The sequence below is a fragment of the Taurulus bubalis genome (assembly GCF_910589615.1).
Source record: "Taurulus bubalis genome assembly, chromosome: 10".
Classification (NCBI taxonomy): domain Eukaryota; kingdom Metazoa; phylum Chordata; class Actinopteri; order Perciformes; family Cottidae; genus Taurulus; species Taurulus bubalis.
This window is the reverse complement of record NC_136598.1, coordinates 28,262,377-28,278,828: the sequence shown is the minus strand read 5'-3', so window position 1 is coordinate 28,278,828 and position 16,452 is coordinate 28,262,377. Positions and strand designations below refer to the sequence as shown.

At 43.7% G+C, this 16,452-nt stretch overlaps 2 protein-coding genes across 3 annotated transcripts in view; one reads left to right on the top strand and one right to left on the bottom strand.

Moving 5' to 3' along the window:
• Positions 1-1,701: 1,701 nt before the first annotated feature.
• On the top strand, positions 1,702-2,697 carry LOC306742564 (olfactory receptor 52Z1P-like; the record flags this gene model as incomplete). Its single annotated transcript, XM_079224954.1, has 1 exon — positions 1,702-2,697. One exon carries the CDS (start codon positions 1,702-1,704, stop codon positions 2,695-2,697), a length of 996 nt encoding a protein of 331 aa, XP_079081080.1.
• A 979-nt stretch (positions 2,698-3,676) lies between these two features.
• Positions 3,677-16,452, bottom strand: part of arrb1 (arrestin, beta 1) — a 16,682-nt gene continuing 3,906 nt past the window's right edge. The window contains exons 2-15 of one of the 2 annotated variants that reach the window (XM_079224855.1): positions 15,049-15,079; positions 13,777-13,837; positions 13,599-13,643; positions 12,953-13,149; positions 12,322-12,381; positions 12,165-12,232; positions 11,687-11,822; positions 11,473-11,557; positions 11,167-11,239; positions 10,906-11,043; positions 10,263-10,352; positions 8,834-8,904; positions 8,666-8,714; positions 3,677-5,761 (exon numbers count right to left, since the gene is read on the bottom strand). In XM_079224855.1, the coding sequence (XP_079080981.1) occupies positions 5,653-5,761; positions 8,666-8,714; positions 8,834-8,904; positions 10,263-10,352; positions 10,906-11,043; positions 11,167-11,239; positions 11,473-11,557; positions 11,687-11,822; positions 12,165-12,232; positions 12,322-12,381; positions 12,953-13,149; positions 13,599-13,643; positions 13,777-13,837; positions 15,049-15,079 (1,213 nt within the window). In that variant the 3' untranslated portion in view covers positions 3,677-5,652. The remainder of the gene's footprint in view (positions 5,762-8,665; positions 8,715-8,833; positions 8,905-10,262; positions 10,353-10,905; positions 11,044-11,166; positions 11,240-11,472; positions 11,558-11,686; positions 11,823-12,164; positions 12,233-12,321; positions 12,382-12,952; positions 13,150-13,598; positions 13,644-13,776; positions 13,838-15,048; positions 15,080-16,452) is intronic. The other variant, XM_079224856.1, reaches the window with a different exon arrangement.

Sequence of the window (16,452 nt, the reverse complement as noted above, 5' to 3'; positions counted from 1 at the left end):
TGAGAACCTTCAATAGTTTTATTCTTCTGATAAAAACTGGTTTTAATAATAGTCCAAAACTTGTCTCTTTATGGTTCTCATGCTTCATTACAACTTAATTACAGATCTAAACAGATACAACTTTAGATTATTGTTATTTACTACGGAGAGATACTGTAGACTTCTACTGCACAACAGTTATACATGTAGAACTTGAGTATTTTTCTTCTTATGATGCTTTTATTGTGAAACATCTTACTTAGAAGTGAGTAACAACAATTTGTATTGAAAATAAAATTACATTGACATTAAACTGAATTAAACGTTTTTATAGGAATCTTTCTGTATCTAGGCAATTTTTTTACATAATGATAATAAAAAAGACTTTGCGGCATTTTGAAACACAGACAAAATATTATGAAGTTTGTCCGTTTAAAGTTATTATACGACATTGTTGCTCGTTAGGCTGGATCAGTGTTTTTAATTTGTTTTACAGCAAATGGTTTCATTCAGGATGTTTTTAAATGAAAACATGTACTAAGAGGTATAGTTCAGAATATGAAAGTGTTGGTCTTATTTTCCTTCTTTATAACAGGATGTTAATAACCGTATTCTTTCATTCAATATCAATACAATGTATAAATCTACAGTTTGTATCTGTATTATAGAAACCTTCGTTCTCTGGGTAGCAGCAATATGTATACTTTAATATGTCGGAATATTAATGAATCAAACCTCATTAAACTAGTTTGTGTGATTTCTGATGCTGATTGATATGATATATGGATGAGTTGATAATCACATGAAAAGATATTGATCCTCATGTATTGATCCTGAGTTACAGATGGAACTGAGACTATGAATAATAAACAAAGCCTAAAATACATCGTTACTCACTTTAATATCTTTTTAAAACTATTGATCACTAATGAACGTGAGTGCAGTTATGAAATATTTCACAGGTCATAAAGAAACAAAGAAAGTCACATGATCTGAATACAGAATATTCCGTGTCTCCTAAACTGGTGTTTGGCATCTCGGGTAAATTCTTCTAAAAGAAACATTTCTACGTTTTCCTTAGTAGCGAGAAAGTGACCATTTACATTTCTAGTCTGTTTAGCATCTGTTTATCAGAAGATACAAACAAAACCTGTGATTTATTATTCATCTGCTCAATGTGTTCAAACTCCAGGGATTAAAACACGTGTTTCTGTCCAACCGAAGACTCGGTTTGGATGATGTTTGTCAACATTCAGCAGATTCCATCAGTGACTGGAACATACTTTCTCTGGAGGCTGGAATAAACAACCAACTAGCTAGCAAGTAGCTGCTAGTTAGCTAGTAGCTGTTAGCTAACTAGTAGCTACTATTTAGCTGCTAGCTAGCTCAGAGCTGTTAGTTAGCTAGTAGCTGCTATTTAGCTGCTAGCTAGCTCGGAGCTGTTAGTTAGCTAGTAGCTGCTATCTAGCTGCTAGTTAGCTAGTAGCTGTTAGCTAACTAATAGCTGCTAGCTAACTAACAGCTACGAGATAGCTAGCAGCTAGTTAACAGCTGTTAGCTAGCTAGTAGCTGCTATCCCGCTGTTAGCTAGCTCGTAGATAATAGTTAGCTAGCAGCTGTTAGCTAGCTACGGCCAACTTGATTGGAAGTCATGATCTGAATATAGAATATTCCCGTGTCTCCTAAACTCAGGTGTTTGGCGTCTCGGGTAAATCCGGCGCCATGTTGGCGGCGTCTCCGGGGGGGAACTTCTCCCACAGCAGCTTCGTGTTCAGAGGGTTCCCGGCGCTGCGGCACCACCATCGGCTGCTGGCGCTGCCGTTCTCCGCCTCCTACCTGACGGTGCTGCTGGGAAACGGCGTGCTGGTGCACGTGATCCGCCGCACGGCGAGCCTGCGCGGCCCCATGCACCTGCTGCTGTGCGCGCTCTGCGTGGTCGACGTCCTCTCGGCGACCGCCATCGTGCCCGGCCTGCTGCTCGGCCTCCTCTTCGGCTGGGACCGGATCTCGCTGGCCGGCTGCCTGACCCAGATGTTCTTCGCTCACTTCCTGTCCTCCCTGGAGTCCACGCTACTGCTGGCGATGGCGCTGGACCGCTACGCGGCCGTCTGCCGGCCGCTGCGCTACACCGAGCTCGTCGGCGCGTCCGCCGCCACGAAGCTGCTGCTCTTCGCGCTGGTGCGCAGCGGCTCCGTCATGGCGACGCTGGTCGCCTTGGCGGGCTCTCTGCAGTTCTGCGGCTCCAACGCCATCCACCATTGCTACTGCGACCACATGGCGCTGGTCAGCCTGGCGTGCGGCGGCACGGAGAGGAGCCGCGCGGCGGGCCTCGCCGTGATCGTCTGCTTCGTGGGCGTGGACATACCGCTCATCTGCTTGTCCTACGCCAAGATCCTGAGCGCCGTCTTTAGGGCGGCGGCCGGCGGCGAGGAGCGCAGGAAGGCGCTCCACACCTGCGGCACTCACCTGATTGTCATGATGTGCTTCTACCTGGTGGGGAGCGTCTCCTTCCTCTCCCACAACCTGAACATCCGCATCCCCACGGACGCCAACACCTTCATGGGGCTCCTGTACATTCTGCTGCCGGCCACCATCAACCCCGTCGTGTACGGCGTCCGGACCACAGAGGTACGGAACGCTCTTTTGAGGCTCATCGGGCGCCGAGGCCAGAACAGAACCACACGGAGGGTTCCTCCGGCTGGAAAAACACAAACGTGACAAAGTTCTTCTGCTTCATGTCTCGACTTCTCCCTCTAAACTCAACTTAACTTTCACTTAACTTAACTTAACTTAAACTCAACTTAAACTCAACTCAACTCAACTTTAACTTAACTTTAACTTAACTTTAACTTTAACTTCAACTCCAACTCAACTCAACTTTAACTTAACTTAACTCTAACTCAACTCTAACTCAAACTTAACTTTAACTTAACTTCAACTCAACTCAACTTAAATTAACTTAAACTCAATTTAACTTAACTTAAACTCAACTCAACTTAAATTAACTTAACTTTAACTTCAACTCAACTCAACTTAAATTAACTTAAACTCAATTTAACTTAACTTAAACTCAACTCAACTTATACTTAACTCAACTCAACTTATACTTAACTCAACTCAACTTATACTTAACTCAACTCAACTTATACTTAACTCAACTTTAACTTTAACTCAACTTAATTTAACTTAACATTAACTCAACTCAACTTTAACTTTAACATTAACTCAACTCAACTTAACTTTACGTAAACTTAAATTAAACTAAACTTCACATTGTCTTTACAATGAAGATGAGACAAATTGAGTGAATTAGTACTGCAACGAACGATTCATCGAGTATTAGCTAAATATGTATATTTTTTATATATATATTATAAATAAATATTCATATATATTTATACATAAATAGCTTTATCAATCGTGAGCGTGGCATTATTACTTCCTGTGATTCTTTGGCCACATAAAGACTTACAGCCATCTGTAACTACTTGATTACTTCACAATGATGAATAATCAGCCCTTATGTTTAGTCATTAGGTTGTAAAAGTTATGCAGAGGACTGACGGGTGAATCCAGAGTTACGTTCGTTCCTCCGTTCATGTGAATCAGAACAAAACACTTGAACATTATTTTAACGACGAGCTGCAGAAAAGAAGTTCAGAGCAGAAATCTGAAGATAAATACTGTCATCCAATTTAATTTGCTCGTGTTCATCTGAAGATACAGAAACATCAAAGATGAAGTTGAGACACAATGTGTCCACCGGGGGGCGCTGGAGGGTTCACAGTGTGAAATGTCCGTTAACACTCACAGTCAGAGCTTCTTATCAATATATTGAGTTGTGTTGGACAATAATCTTAAAAATAATATTGATGCCTCATCGAGCTCTTTGTTTTGTCTGTTTACGTCAGAAACACACCCCGTCAAAATAAAAGCCCATCCAGATAATGTTAGAAACAATAACCATGTTTTTGATCTTTATCCAGCAGTTCATTCAGGTAAAGAGTAACAGACACACACACACACTCACACACACACACACACACACACACACACACACACACACACACACACACACACACACACACACACACACACATCACTGTTTTACTTGAATGCAGAAATTAAAGATGTGTTTCGTTGAATAAAGTTATTTTAGCCTCCTGATTCTTCACATTACCACTTCCTGTTTACACGTCAGCTGATCATTCCATGAATCTGTTTCAAATAGATTTAAATCCTCTATTTCTATGAAGATCTGTCTTCAGCGCTGATGGTGCGTTCAAGGACGCTTTTCTTCCATGTCTTTTAGTGGTTGAATGTTAAAAGTTGTCATACACAAACCGTCACACAGGAAGTGAGGTTACTTGTGTTTCAAACAGGAAGTGAGGTCACTTGTGTTTCAAACAGGAAGTGAGGGTTAGGGTTAGGGTGGTCGCCAGTTTTATCGTCCAAATTGTTTTGCTTCTAAAAGAAAAGTTTCTACGTTTTCCTTATTTTTCAAGCGAGAAAGTGACCGTTTACATTTCCAGTCTGTTTATCAGAAGCTACAAACAAAACCTGCGATTTATTATTCATCTGCACACTGCGTGTTCAAACTCCAGGGATTAAAACACGTGTTTCTGTCCAACCGAAGACTCGGTTTGGATGATGTTTGTCAACATTCAGCAGATTCCATCAGTGACTGGAACATACTTTCTCTGGAGGCTGGAATAAACAACCAACTAGCTAGCTAGTAGCTGCTATCTAGCGGTTAGCTAGCTAGTAGCTGCTAGCTAGCTACGGCCAACCTGATTGGATGAATCCTGTATCGTAAACACAGAGGTGAGTTGTGTCTTTAGACATATAATATAATATAAAAACCAGAAACTCACAGAAACTAAAACATCAGATCATATTCACACATTTGGAAAAACCGATCACATTATTGGGAATCCTTACTTTACATGATCAAAACTTAATAACAGCGTTTTAAAACTTGTATGAGGATTAAAAGGTGAAACCTCATTACTTCCCATGTGACTGTAGTTCAGGTGAAGAACAAGTGAACCCAGCAGAACGAAGATGATGATGATGATCTTAATACCGATGAAGATTTGGAAAACAAATGAAAACCTTAGAAACCAGGGCCGTCCTCTATAAAAGTGGATTATCATGACATTAATAAACCGTAGAAAGTGTCGGTGTATTCAGTGCCCAGTCGGCCACCGGTTCCCCCGGCGGCGTGGCGGCGCTCCCTGACGCCCCAGGCGGTCGAAGACTTCTTCTGGTGTTCCGTCGGCCGAACAATTCCAGATTCGCCGAAGACCCTTTGGTACGACACATCAAACTAATCTCAACACGACGTTACTCCTGCTCGCTCCCTAATGGAAACACGTAGAACAAGGGACACTAGAGGCATGCTACCACCCGCGGGGTCGCGACGACTCGCCGCGGTCGCCGGTTCGAGTCTCCGGCCGGGCCGGGGGGCGACGGAGCGAAGAGCGGCTCCGTCTGAAAACGACACGACTAGGCTGCGGTATTCTAGCTTTTTTTTTACACCTCCGGCAGGACGCAGGGAGGACGGACATGAACGAGGAACACAAACACGGCGCCGCCGAGTGTTTGCAGGGCGTCCGGATGTGGGCGACAGCGGCGAGACAACAACGGCAGCGGCGGTTTATCTTCATCCTTTTATCTGTCGTCCAGCTTGGGGGAGTCCACCGGCTCCTCGTCTTCGTCGTCCTTTGCGCCGCCACTCAGCCGCTGGCGGGCGAAGTCTTCGAAGATGATGTCATCGTCGCTGAGGGAGGAGAGGGTTGTGGAGGTTAATTTAGAACAAAACAATGAAAGAATACATGAAGAGTCCGGATGTGAGGAGAAGTCAGGAGGACGGTGAGAAGCATGTCGAGCCATGAGATCGACGTCTGAAGAAGACGAGCTTCATCTTCATCACGAGACTGAATCCTCCTTCAGACGGACCGCCTGACAAAACATCTCCCAGCATCAGAGCACTTCAGGACCCTGCAGTTTACTACAGGTACTGTTCTCTGAGTTGTCAACAGATTGTAGTTTGGGTTCAAACCACCACAGAAAGCTGAAAGTTACGCGAGGAACAGATCAACGGTGACTTCTTGTTTCCCGTGAAGAACCAACTGTTTGTTTCCTCGTTCATGATCACTTATAGAACAGACAAAATAATGTCATCGGAAATCTACCGAGTGTTTCTACGAGTGTTACTACGAGTGTTTCTACTACTACGAGTGTTTCTACGAGTGTTTCTACTACTACGAGTGTTTCTACGAGTGTTACTACAAGTGTTTCTACTACTACGAGTGTTTCTACTACTATGAGTGTTACTACGAGTGTTTCTACTACTACGAGTGTTTCTACTACTACGAGTGTTACTACGAGTGTTTCTACTACTACGAGTGTTTCTACTACTACGAGTGTTTCTACTACTACGAGTGTTTCTACTACTATGAGTGTTTCTACGAGTGTTTCTACGAGTGTTACTACGAGTGTTACTACGAGTGTTTCTACTACTACGAGTGTTTCTACGAGTGTTACTACGAGTGTTTCTACGAGTGTTTCTACTACTACGAGTGTTTCTACGAGTGTTACTACGAGTGTTTCTACGAGTGTTTCTACGAGTGTTACTACGAGTGTTACTACGAGTGTTTCTACTACTACGAGTGTTTCTACGAGTGTTTCTACGAGTGTTACTACGAGTGTTTCTACGAGTGTTACTACGAGTGTTTCTACTACTACGAGTGTTTCTACGAGTGTTACTACGAGTGTTTCTACGAGTGTTTCTACGAGTGTTACTACGAGTGTTTCTACTACTACGAGTGTTTCTACGAGTGTTACTACGAGTGTTTCTACGAGTGTTACTACGAGTGTTTCTACTACTACGAGTGTTACTACGAGTGTTTCTACGAGTGTTACTACGAGTGTTTCTACGAGTGTTTCTACGAGTGTTACTACTACTACGAGTGTTTCTACTACTACGAGTGTTTCTACGAGTGTTACTACGAGTGTTTCTACTACTACGAGTGTTTCTACGAGTGTTTCTACTACTACGAGTGTTTCTACTACTACAAGTGTTTCTACGAGTGTTTCTACTACTACGAGTGTTACTACGAGTGTTACTACGAGTGTTTCTACTACTACGAGTGTTACTACGAGTGTTTCTACGAGTGTTTCTACTACTACGAGTGTTACTACGAGTGTTTCTACGAGTGTTACTACAAGTGTTTTTTACTACTACGAGTGTTTCTACGAGTGTTACTACGAGTGTTTCTACGAGTGTTTCTACTACTACGAGTGTTACTACGAGTGTTACTACGAGTGTTTCTACTACTACGAGTGTTACTACAAGTGTTTCTACTACTACGAGTGTTACTACGAGTGTTTCTACGAGTGTTACTACGAGTGTTTCTACTACCACGAGTGTTTCTACTACTACGAGTGTTTCTACTACTACGAGTGTTACTACGAGTGTTTCTACGAGTGTTTCTACTACTACGAGTGTTATTACGAGTGTTTCTACGAGTGTTACTACGAGTGTTACTACGAGTGTTTCTACTACTACGAGTGTTACTACGAGTGTTTCTACGAGTGTTTCTACGAGTGTTACTACGAGTGTTTCTACGAGTGTTACTACGAGTGTTTCTACGAGTGTTACTACGAGTGTTTCTACGAGTGTTACTACGAGTGTTACTACGAGTGTTACTACGAGTGTTTCTACGAGTGTTTCTACTACTACGAGTGTTTCTACTACTACGAGTGTTTCTACGAGTGTTTCTACTACTACGAGTGTTACTACGAGTGTTTCTACTAGTGTTACTACAAGTGTTTCTACTACTACGAGTGTTTCTACGAGTGTTACTACGAGTGTTTCTACGAGTGTTTCTACTACTACGAGTGTTTCTACGAGTGTTACTACGAGTGTTTCTACTACTACGAGTGTTACCACGAGTGTTTCTACGAGTGTTTCTACTACTACGAGTGTTACTACGAGTGTTTCTACGAGTGTTACTACGAGTGTTTCTACTACTACGAGTGTTTCTACGAGTGTTTCTACTACTACGAGTGTTACTACGAGTGTTTCTACTACTACGAGTGTTTCTACGAGTGTTTCTACTACTACGAGTGTTACTACGAGTGTTTCTACGAGTGTTTCTACGAGTGTTTCTATTACTACAAGTGTTACTACGAGTGTTTCTACTACTGCTACGAGTGTTACTACGAGTGTTTCTACAAAGGAACGTGGAGATGAGCCTCTATTATTCATAATTATTCTGGATTGCCTCACCGCTCATCCGGGTGAAAAGCACAAATGTATTCATCATGAATGCGATGATCACGGACACGTTTCTCTGATTGCACAACATGAAACTGTCCACTGATCCAGCTCCAGAGGCTTCTTTTGAGAACTCAGAGAAGTGTCTGCCTGTGATCCTGAGGATGAGTTTCCACTTGAAGCCCACTTCCTGCCGCCTCCTCGCATTAAGACACATTAAGGCCCGGGACTCCGGAGACGAGTCCATCTCCCGCTAATGCTTCTGCGGGCGCAGAGGAAACCCTCTCTGCCGTCGGCTATCGACCGGGCCGTAAACCTACGGCACGGCCGATCAGATCGCAGAGCTGATGATGAGGACGGAGAGATGAAGAGAGACAGAAAGAGAAAGAGACGGCTGCTTACTTTGTGTCAAACTCAATGAGGTTTGTGTCGATCGGAGCTTCATCTGGAGCTGCAGAGAGAGAGCCAGGTTTAAAGCTGTTTGTTGTTCTAGGAACTCACTGATGTCAGCGATGCTGTTAATGATGACACCTGACACCTGAACCAGCTTGAAGATCATTGTGAACTCACCGTCTCTGTAGATGGATTCTTCTAACGGCTTCGGATGCATCAATGTGAACGGCAGCTCCACAGAGACGTCACTGAAAAACAAATCAATACCTGTAGAACAGGTCATAAAAACACCAATAATCCAGAGCAGCTTCATTAAAGACATGTATTTGTGTGACTATTATCAGTGAGACGTTCAGGGGACCTGTGTAAATCTCATTGATGTGACAAAACGTGAAAGGTTACCTCGCCGCCAGATCTCCCAGGAGGCTGAAATCAATCAATATTGAACACCTTCAGTTTTACAGCAGCAGCTCATTGCTACACATTCATATCGGCACAATAACGCTGCTGCAAGTCACGTGGTCACCTACCAAGTCACATGGTCACCTACCAAGTCACACGGCCACCTACCAAGTCACACGGCCACCTACCAAGTCAAATGGTCACCTACCAAGTCACACAGCCACCTACCAAGTCACACGGCCACCTACCAAGCCACACGGTCACCTACCAAGTCACACGGTCACCTGCCAAGTCACACGGCCACCTACCAAGTCACACGGCCACCTACCAAGTCACACGGTCACCTACCAAGTCACAGGGAAACATACCAAGTCACATGGTCACCTACCAAGTCACACAGCCACCTACCAAGTCACACGGCCACCTACCAAGTCACACGGTCACCTACCAAGTCACACGGTCACCTACCAAGTCACAGGGAAACATACCAAGTCACATGGTCACCTACCAAGTCACATGGTCACCTACCAAGTCACACGGTCACCTACCAAGTCACACAGCCACCTACCAAGTCAAATGGTCACCTACCAAGTCACACAGCCACCTACCAAGTCACACAGCCACCTGCCAAGTCACATGGTCACCTACCAAGTCACATGGTCACCTACCAAGTCACACGGCCACCTACCAAGTCAAATGGTCACCTACCAAGTCACACAGCCACCTACCAAGTCACACGGCCACCTACCAAGCCACACGGTCACCTACCAAGTCACACGGCCACCTACCAAGTCACACGGCCACCTACCAAGCCACACGGTCACCTACCAAGCCACACGGTCACCTACCAAGTCACACGGTCACCTGCCAAGTCACACGGCCACCTACCAAGTCACATGGAAACATACCAAGTCACACGGTCACATACCAAGTAACATGGTCACATACCAAGTCACAGGGAAACATACCAAGTCACATGGTCACCTACCAAGTCACATGGAAACATACCAAGTCACAGAGTCCCGTAAAAAGTCCTGGATTGACATACAGAGTCACATAATGTGAAAATAATAAACCACTTGAAGCCCACACAGATTAGTGAGTTCAATTATGTTGTTGGAATCGCACAGAAAGTCAAAAGTCAATACACAGTTGGACTGTAAAGCTCTTCCCAGCGGTGATATGTGAAATATATACAAAGCACACTGACCCGCCTCGAGACACCACCAGCTTCACTTTGACTTTGTACGACACGATGATGCCGAGGATTTCCTTATTGGCTCCTTCTCTCAACCTGATGGAGTCAGAACACACTCAGTCAGACGGGACTTCAAGACTGGATCAAGCTCCACCTCCACAACATCTGACCTGGACCTGGACCGGCTGTGAAGCAAAGCATGTAGGACCCGCCCTGCTCTGCCTCTGATTGGCTCCCACTCATTGCCTTCATTGGTTGGGTTGGTTAAGTTCATGCATGAGGAACAAGTTTAGTAAATCAGGGTAAGCCAATCAGAGGCAGTGTAGGTCCTAATCTTTCCAAAAATGTGTCATATTAGTATGTGGGCTGTTGTTAAGGCCCTGAACCAGTCTGAAAAACTCTGGACCGCTCCAGGAGTAATTTTAGGGGAATCTGGCTCAAATCATGCTGGATGTTCATAGTTCTGATAGTTCATAGTCAAAACATGTTCTAAAGGTGATTTTTTGGGGGGGGCTCCTACGACTACTGGAAGAGGTGGGGGTCTGTCGAGCTTAAAAGGATTCCCACAAATCCCATGAAAATATCTCCAAAGCATCCCTGAATGTCCCACCCTCTCCCGGCCTGAAGGCAGCGCGGCTGCAGGACTCACAGGGTGCTGGAGGCCAGGTTGGTGTCCTCGTGCTTCAGCTTCCCGTCCAGAGCGAGGCCTCGCTTCTCTCGGTTGTTCGCCAGAAACGGAGTGAGAGTGAAGACTTTGCAGAACGTGGAGCTGGGAGCGACGATGTCACTGAAGAGACACACAAGAACATCTGTCACAACATCTGGATGGACTGAGGAAAACCAGGTGACACAAGTGAAAGCTTCAGAACTCAATGGAGCTGAGTCTAGATCAAAGAGGAAGGAGACTGACTCGGACTCCTCGGTGGCCACCGGACATTTGTACTGAGCCGTGTTGAACAGGCAGATGTCTGCATACTGCCGCACTGTGGACACACAGATCAACCAATCAGTCAATCAACCAACCAACCAACCAATCAATCAAACAATCAACCAATCAGTCAATCAACCAACCAACCAACCAATCAAACAATCAACCAATCAGCCAACCAACCAATCAATTAACCATCCAACCAATCAACCAACCAATCAACCAACCAACCAACCAACCAATCAACCAATCAATCAATGACACAGAAAGGGAGGAAGGTTCCAGTACCGGAGATCTTCATCTTCTTTACGGTCTTGTTGGTGTTGTTGGTGACGTGGACGTTGACGCTGATCGGCTCTCCGTGGTAATAAATCTGAGAGAGAAACATATTATTGTTATTGTGGTGCTAATCATTGTTATTGTTATTATTATTGTTATTGGTAGTGATAGCATTGTCGCTATAATTAAACATATTGACACACACACACACACACACACACACCTCTTTGTCCAGAGAGGCCTCCAGGTGCAGAGGCTTGTCTGACATCAGGAACTGTCTGGTGGTCTCGGCGGTCGGCTGAGGACCCGGCTTCTCTGGAGCGTACTGGACCTTACGGATCACCAGACGCACCGAGTTTCTGCAACAACAACAACATGATCACACCTCTACTGCGGAGAGGAGGAGGAGGAGGACGAGGATAACTCCTTTGTCTACCTTCATCCCACTCTTCATCCCACTCTTCATCCCCCTCTTCAACCGCGCTCAGACCCTCAGAGACCTCTGAGACCCCCAGAGCCTTTAATTGAACCAGATTCAAGGATATTAATCAATGTCTGCATCTCACGACTGGTGAGGTTCTAGTGGCCCTGCAGGTTCTGATGGTTCTGGTGGCCTGCAGGTTCTGGTGGCCCTGCAGGTTCTGGTGGCCCTCCCTCTGCAGTTTCTGCTGGTAATTCTTCTGTTTCTGACTCACTTTTACCTTTTGTGGATCTTTTCTTCAACATTTTCTGCACAGAAGGCTTTCACCTCGAAGTCGACTCCGCAGGCCTGAAGACACACAAGGACATTTAGAAGTTAGATGGATCTCCTCAGCGGAGGAGGACGGATGTGGACCGAGCAGGCGGGTCGGTCTTTACCTTCCCCGTGTCCTCGGGGCCCGGCTGCAGGGTGACGGAGCACGGCAGGTTCAGAGGAATCTGAAAGCACATCAGAGACTAACTAGTCACAGTTCTTCTTCAGCCGGTTTTCAGAATAAAAGCCCATCAGCTCCTTCTGGTTTGTGCTTCCACGTCTCTAGAAGCACAAAGAGACAAGATGTTCAATGAAACGTAGTTGAGCCTCTTTCTTCATCTCGTTCACCCACTAGTCTGGGTGTGTTTAGGGAACTGAGCCGAGAACCTGGTTCCTCTGCAGAGTTCTGGGTTCCTTTAATGTTCCCAGTCTCCAGTTTCTGTTCTCAGTTATGGAGTTAATGGAGTTCAAGACCTTTTAGATGTAAAATGTCATCACTTCATCATTGTTTTCCAATCATTTGTTTGAAAAGTTGTCATAAATAGCATTATGAATTCAGGTATGGTCCCGTTGACCTTTGATCACCAACTTCTAATCGTGTTCAGGACGATCAGACGGTCAGACCCTCATGAGAACCCTTTAAAGAGTTTGCCCTGAGACCTGAACCGACCGCTTCATAAGGACGCGTCCGTGGTTTTGTGACCCTGACGCTCCAGAAGAAGCTGAAGGATGGAACTGGTGAACCGGGCTCAGTACCTCGAAGGTGAACGGGTGGGCGTGTTCTCCCAGTTTCTTAATCAGCCGTTCCTGAAGACGAGTCAGACTCTTCTCATCTTCGGCCGGCGGAGGAAACGCCTGGACGTTTGCCACAAACAGGTCTTTCCGGAACGTCAAGCCGAGGACGTCCAGGTCCTCGCGGCCGTAACGGAATGCACAGGTCAGAGTCACGAACACTGAAGGGACCAGAAACACAAGCTGATTCACTCAAATGTTCCTTTGAATCCAGTAAGGTTTAATTTAAAGAACAGAGGCTCCAGAACGCGTCCCTGAGGAACTCCACCATTTATTAAAGATGGAGAACAAAAAGGATTGTTCAGAGGATTTAATTGAACTATTCCTGAGAGCAATCAATGCTCTCAGAGGCTGTGGGGGATCAGATCTACTGTGTTAAAGCTGCATTTACCTTTTTACTATCTCTATTGGGGGAATTTTTCCTGATCCGATGTGAGGTCCCGGGATAGGGATGTCATGTGTACAGATTGTAAAGCATTCCGAGGCAAACTTGTATTTGTGATGTTGGGCTATGTAAAATGAACTGAATTTAATTGAATTGAATTTAGATCCTGAAGGCAGAAGTAGAACAACTCTCAGTGAGTCAGTGAACATGTTGAACCGGCCTCACCTTTCCTCTCCTTCAGGTACTCCGGGTCGATCAGGACGACGCCGTCTGCAGGAAGAGAAGTCAGAAAGTCAAGAAGCAGCCGGAGGACGGATGAGTCTTACGGAGCAAACCCTGAACCCTGAACCAAGTTTAGCTGGCCTCAAAGAGCACAGCAGGACTAAACTGAAACTGGTCTCACCAACAGGCTCCACCAGGTCCACGTGGTCCACGAAGTCCCTCATCCCCAGATAGACGGTGAGCTGAGGGAGGAACACAGCGGTCAGATCGGCCAACAGGACCGCCAACAGCGAATCAGAGCCACTGTCCGGACAGCCCTGCCTCTTGATGTTTGATTAGTGAGATAATTTTATTGTAATTGTTCTCTATTTGTTTTTTATTTTGAGTTTCATCACCAAATCAGCTCGACAGACCCCTATTGGGGTCTGCACCTCTTTTCCCTCGTGTTCCAGTAGTCATAAGAATCCCAAACTAGTTATAATACTATTTTATATTATTTCTTTCTTGGGAATTTTTTTTATATTTTCAAAAAAATCACTAGTATACCATATTTTGATCATAACTATGAACATCCAGCATGATATGAGCCAGGTTCCACAAAAATGTCTCCTGGAGCGGTCCAGAGTTTTTCAAACTGTTTGGTTCAGGACCTTAACCCCACATACTAATAAGACCCCTTTTTGGAAAGATTAGGACCTAAAGAATCATAATCTGTATAATATTAATAACAAACAATAAGAAAACAAAGCATTGGCATGTTAGGAAGGATATTCAGTCAAAAAACTGTGTTGTTCGGTTCAAAAATGGAAAAATTACTTATTTTATGACAAAACAGCGTCTGCTTTGGGCATGCTGGGTATTGACATGTTCAGCAGCTTCTGCATGTGCTGTATGATGTGGGTTTATAAATGTGGTTGGGCCAAGAAGGACTCAGTACTCAGAAATGTGCACAACAGAATATAAAAAAAGAAATATTCATAAATATAATAGGGTTTGTTCGACTCATACAAGCCTGTAGGGTTACGGGGATTTTCTGTTCGTGACTCTGTAAGTGTACTGATGAAGGGTTCAGTGAAACCTTACGGTTTACGGAGTTTACGTAAGTACTTCAACTTAACGATTACTTATTTTTTCAGCGTTTCTGTTGCTTTGATGGACGCTCATGTTATTTTTCATGCTCTCGTATATTTTTCATGCTCATGTTATTTTTCATGCTCATGTTATTTTTCATGCTCACGTATATTTTTCATGCTCATGTTATTTTTCATGCTCTCGTATATTTTTCATGCTCATGTTATTTTTCATGCTCACGGATCATTTTCATGCTCACGTATATTTTTTATGCTCACGTATATTTTTCATGCTCACGTATATTTATACTACACGATCCTCAGATACTTCTCTGAGAGTCGGGGCGAAGAAGAAGAGGAAGAGGAGGAAGAGGAGGACTCACCTTTCCATTGGGACTGGCTTTCTTAAACACTCTGAAACAAACACAGAAGAAGAGCATGTCACTATGAAATATTATAGATACATTCAGAAGTGTTTCCTGTTGGATGTTTCTGTGCTTTAGTGCATGAACCGTTTATGTGTCTTCCTGTTTAGAAACGTGTATAGATTCAACATTCATATTTACTGTTATTATACAATCCTGGTTACTGATTGGCTGAGGTGATGCTAATAGAGCTGCAGCAGCTGAATTATTCATAATAACTAACAGAGAACGTTCTATCTCTATATCTCTATTTCTATTTTCAACAATTATGGAAATTTCCAAAATGAAAAATATATATATTTTTGGACTTTCTTTTCATGACAGCGTCACCTTCGTGAAACGAAATTAAAATGTTCAACAATTTCCCAAAGATTTTCACAAATTTTCATTTGGGAAATTTTCACAATTATTGAAAATGTATTTTTATCTGATTAAAAATGTCCTCACTAGCCCTTTCTCCCCAAAATTTCACCAATATTTCTAATAATAATTAGTCTAATAATCAGGTTAAGAGCTTGTTTATTAGGAGACTTTATTATTATGATTATCATTATTAAATATGTGATTGCAGGTCATCGGCCACAGAGCGGATGTTTCATCTCTAATTGGACTAATTGCAGCCAGTGGTGTGCAGAGCGTTTTCCCAGCAGCCTCGGCGGTTTCCAGTAAAACAGCGTCCTGAAGCTGCTGGATGATGAGCTGAGAGCTAATGGGGGGGGGAAGGTAATGTAAGGCATTAGAGACAGGAAGCTGCTGATGATGCCTCTTGCCTCCTGCCTCCTGCCTCCTGCCTCTTGCCTCTTGCCTCTTGCCTCCTCCAATGTTTCAATATTTTAATGTTTCAATGTTTTATGTTTTTATGTTTCAATGTGCTTCAGAAGGATCTTTCCTCGCAGTGAAACGTTTCATATTTTATGTTCAACGGCAGAATATGACCTCTGAGATGTAGTATGAGGAGAATATGATGATTCTATATTTTATATATATATAAATATATATATATTTATAAATATATATATATAAATATATTTATATATATATATATATATATATATATATATATATATTATATATATATATATATATTTATATATATATATATATATATTACATATACATATATATAAATATGATATATATAATCCGGTGGCCTTCAGGTCAGGTTTGAGGCTTGAGTCGTCGTGAGCTGCTCTGTATGTCGTCCTGATCACATCAGCTCATTAATATTCTCCTCATTCAGCCGGCGAACACAAAAACACTCCGAGAAAAACGGAGATGTTCTGTGGGCTCAAGCGGGTTCTGCATGGAACCACAGTATAACCACAGTGGAGAGAACCATAGTGGAGAGAACCACAGTGGAAC